At 49.1% G+C, this 2,319-nt stretch overlaps 1 protein-coding gene across 1 annotated transcript; it reads right to left on the bottom strand.

Annotated features, from left to right (window-relative positions):
* Nucleotides 1–204: 204 nt before the first annotated feature.
* On the bottom strand, nucleotides 205–1,773 carry LOC145938834 (uncharacterized). Its single transcript, XM_083042635.1, has one exon. The coding sequence runs from the start codon at nucleotides 1,771–1,773 to the stop codon at nucleotides 205–207; it is 1,569 nt and encodes a 522-aa protein (XP_082898761.1).
* Nucleotides 1,774–2,319: the final 546 nt, after the last annotated feature.

Raw genomic sequence — 2,319 nt, 5'->3', positions numbered from 1 at the left:
CTACGGTCATTACATATGTAAAAACAAAATTAAATATTGCTCCTTGAGCCAGAACTAAAAGAAATACTTGTGGTTTCTCTGAAAGTGCACTAGGGTATAGCTTCTCAATATATAAGAAGTGTGGCGTATTTACACTTTCCGCTAGATTTGTCATTTTCCACCTCGTTCGCGCTCTGGAATCTATTTGGATCGCGGAATAATCAATTACAGCCCATTATTACTAATTTCGCCGGTACCTTCCGCGACTCGTTTTCCATGTTTTGCTGCTTGTATATTCGGAGTCCCCGTGTGCTCCGGCGAAGATTGGGCTGAAACCCCTGGTTTCAAGGTTATGCGTCGTCCTCCGATGTCTAGGATGGAAACGTGTGCAGACGAGCGTTGAAAGCGGAAACGCTGTGCAAGGGCTTCGGTAACCAATGATACCTCAGAACCGGAATCGACCATGGCGCGCACCTGATGCATGGTTCCTTGACGGTCCAAGACATTGACGCGTGCGGTTGCTAGGAGCACTGTAGCTTCCTTCGTGTTGTGGCTTTGCACGTGGAGAGACGAGACGGTAACGGACGATTTGGTTTCAGGCGCGTACGCGTCATGCGTCGACGAGTGGTGCCGCGCGTTGTATGCGGCACAGGACTTCTTCGATTGGCAATCTGCGAGCTGATGTTTACCTAGGCAGTTGGGGCTCAGATGATTGGATTCTACGAACGTCTTCTTCTCCGTCGGCTTCTTCCTTTGAAAGTCACTGCAGAACAGGATGTAGTGATCTCCTTGACAGAGAGGGCATCGATCTCCCTTCTTGATCGTCTTCTGCGTTACATGCGACCTTGCTGATTTCGTGGAAGCATTCGACTTGCTTCCGGATGCCTCGCTCGACTCGCCCTTTGCAGGATGCAACGCTTCCAGTGTGCGCATTCGACACTCGAGAAATGTCTTAAGTGTCTCGTACGACGGGGGGTCGGATGTTTCGCCTATCGCAGTTTTCCAGTCCCGCCGCGAGCGCGAGTCGAGCATTTCGACTATGAGGTGCACGAGTAGATCCGTGCAATCCGTGATTGGGCGGTCGATGCTGCCTAGCGTTCCGACAGTATTCAACATCCCATGAAAAATACGTTTCAAGTCTCCAACTGATTCATTCTTCATTTTAGGTATTGCAAGGAAGGACGACAGACAGGACCTCACCAGAAGCCGTTTGTTTTCGTTGACCAACATGGACCACGCCCGGTCGAAATTTGCATCAGTCGTGGGTATGTTCCGGATCATCTTCTCGGCTTCCCCTTTCATACTGGATCTCAGGTAAAATAGCTGCTCCACGCTGGACACAGCTGGGTCGGTTACCACGAGTGATCGGAAAAGGTCGCGAAACGCCGGCCACTCCTCATACTTGCCGGAGAATGTTGGAAGCTGAATGCGAGGGAGCGTCCGCCGCGGAGGAGGAGGTGGATCTGGTGTCTCCGGCGGCGCCATTGCACTCTTGAGTGAGCTCAAACAGTCCATGAGCGTGCCTCTTTGGACCGTAAATGCTTCTTCTACCAATCCGTAGTAGTCTGCTTTAATATAATCGCGCTTCGATACCAAATTCCAGTGAGTACTGCACAATTCCTCATGATTCTGTTCGAATTTGTTCCAATGCGCTTCCAAGGTTTGTAAGCGTGATTCGATCACTCCTACGGTGATTTTGGCAGTGCCTGACTTCTTCAAATATTCGTAGGCTCGGGCAATGCGACCATGGAGATCCTGTTGACTCCTCAACAAAGCGTCGGCATCCATGCTCATGGTGGACCGGCGACGCGGCGGTGCAACCAACGGCGAAGCAACCGAACTGCAAGATGCACGCTCACGAGCACGTGAATGCACTGACTCCTATGAGAGCCCGTCGCGGAAGAGGACCGCTGGAGAATGGACACAACAAAAAAGATCCGGCTCGAAGGACCAGCAATGTTACATGAAGGGCAAGGTTGTTTGGACACCGCAAATAAAGTATTGCACAATCTTGACACTACACGATATATTTCAGACAAAAAAGAAAGTACAAATATATATAATAAAAAAAGGATACAATTCGTATTATTAATAACTCGCAAATGCACCCGCGGTAGTTCGAAGTAAGCACCTTCGATTGAATATGAATATAATACGGCGCGACGACTTTCGATAGCGAATACGAAAAGCAATCTGGCGCTGCTCTTTGCGCGCTCGTTGCTTTTATACGCGCGATTTTTCTAGACGTTTCTAGATAGGATTTAGCGCGATACGGTGAACGACGAGGTGACTTTTGTCATGTATTGTTGTTAAGATGCTAGATGTTTTGTTCGGTTTAAT

Source organism: Prenolepis imparis, unplaced genomic scaffold (genome assembly GCF_030444845.1).
Source record: "Prenolepis imparis isolate NDT839.2.m4 unplaced genomic scaffold, iyPreImpa1.0 SCAF_1, whole genome shotgun sequence".
In the NCBI taxonomy this organism is placed as follows: domain Eukaryota; kingdom Metazoa; phylum Arthropoda; class Insecta; order Hymenoptera; family Formicidae; genus Prenolepis; species Prenolepis imparis.
This window is presented reverse-complemented; position numbering and strand designations above follow the sequence as displayed.

Coding starts and splice junctions, on each gene's coding strand:
- LOC145938834 (XM_083042635.1), bottom strand. CDS start 1,773: ATGAGCATGGATGCCGACGCTTTGTTGAGGAGTCAACAGGATCTCCAT.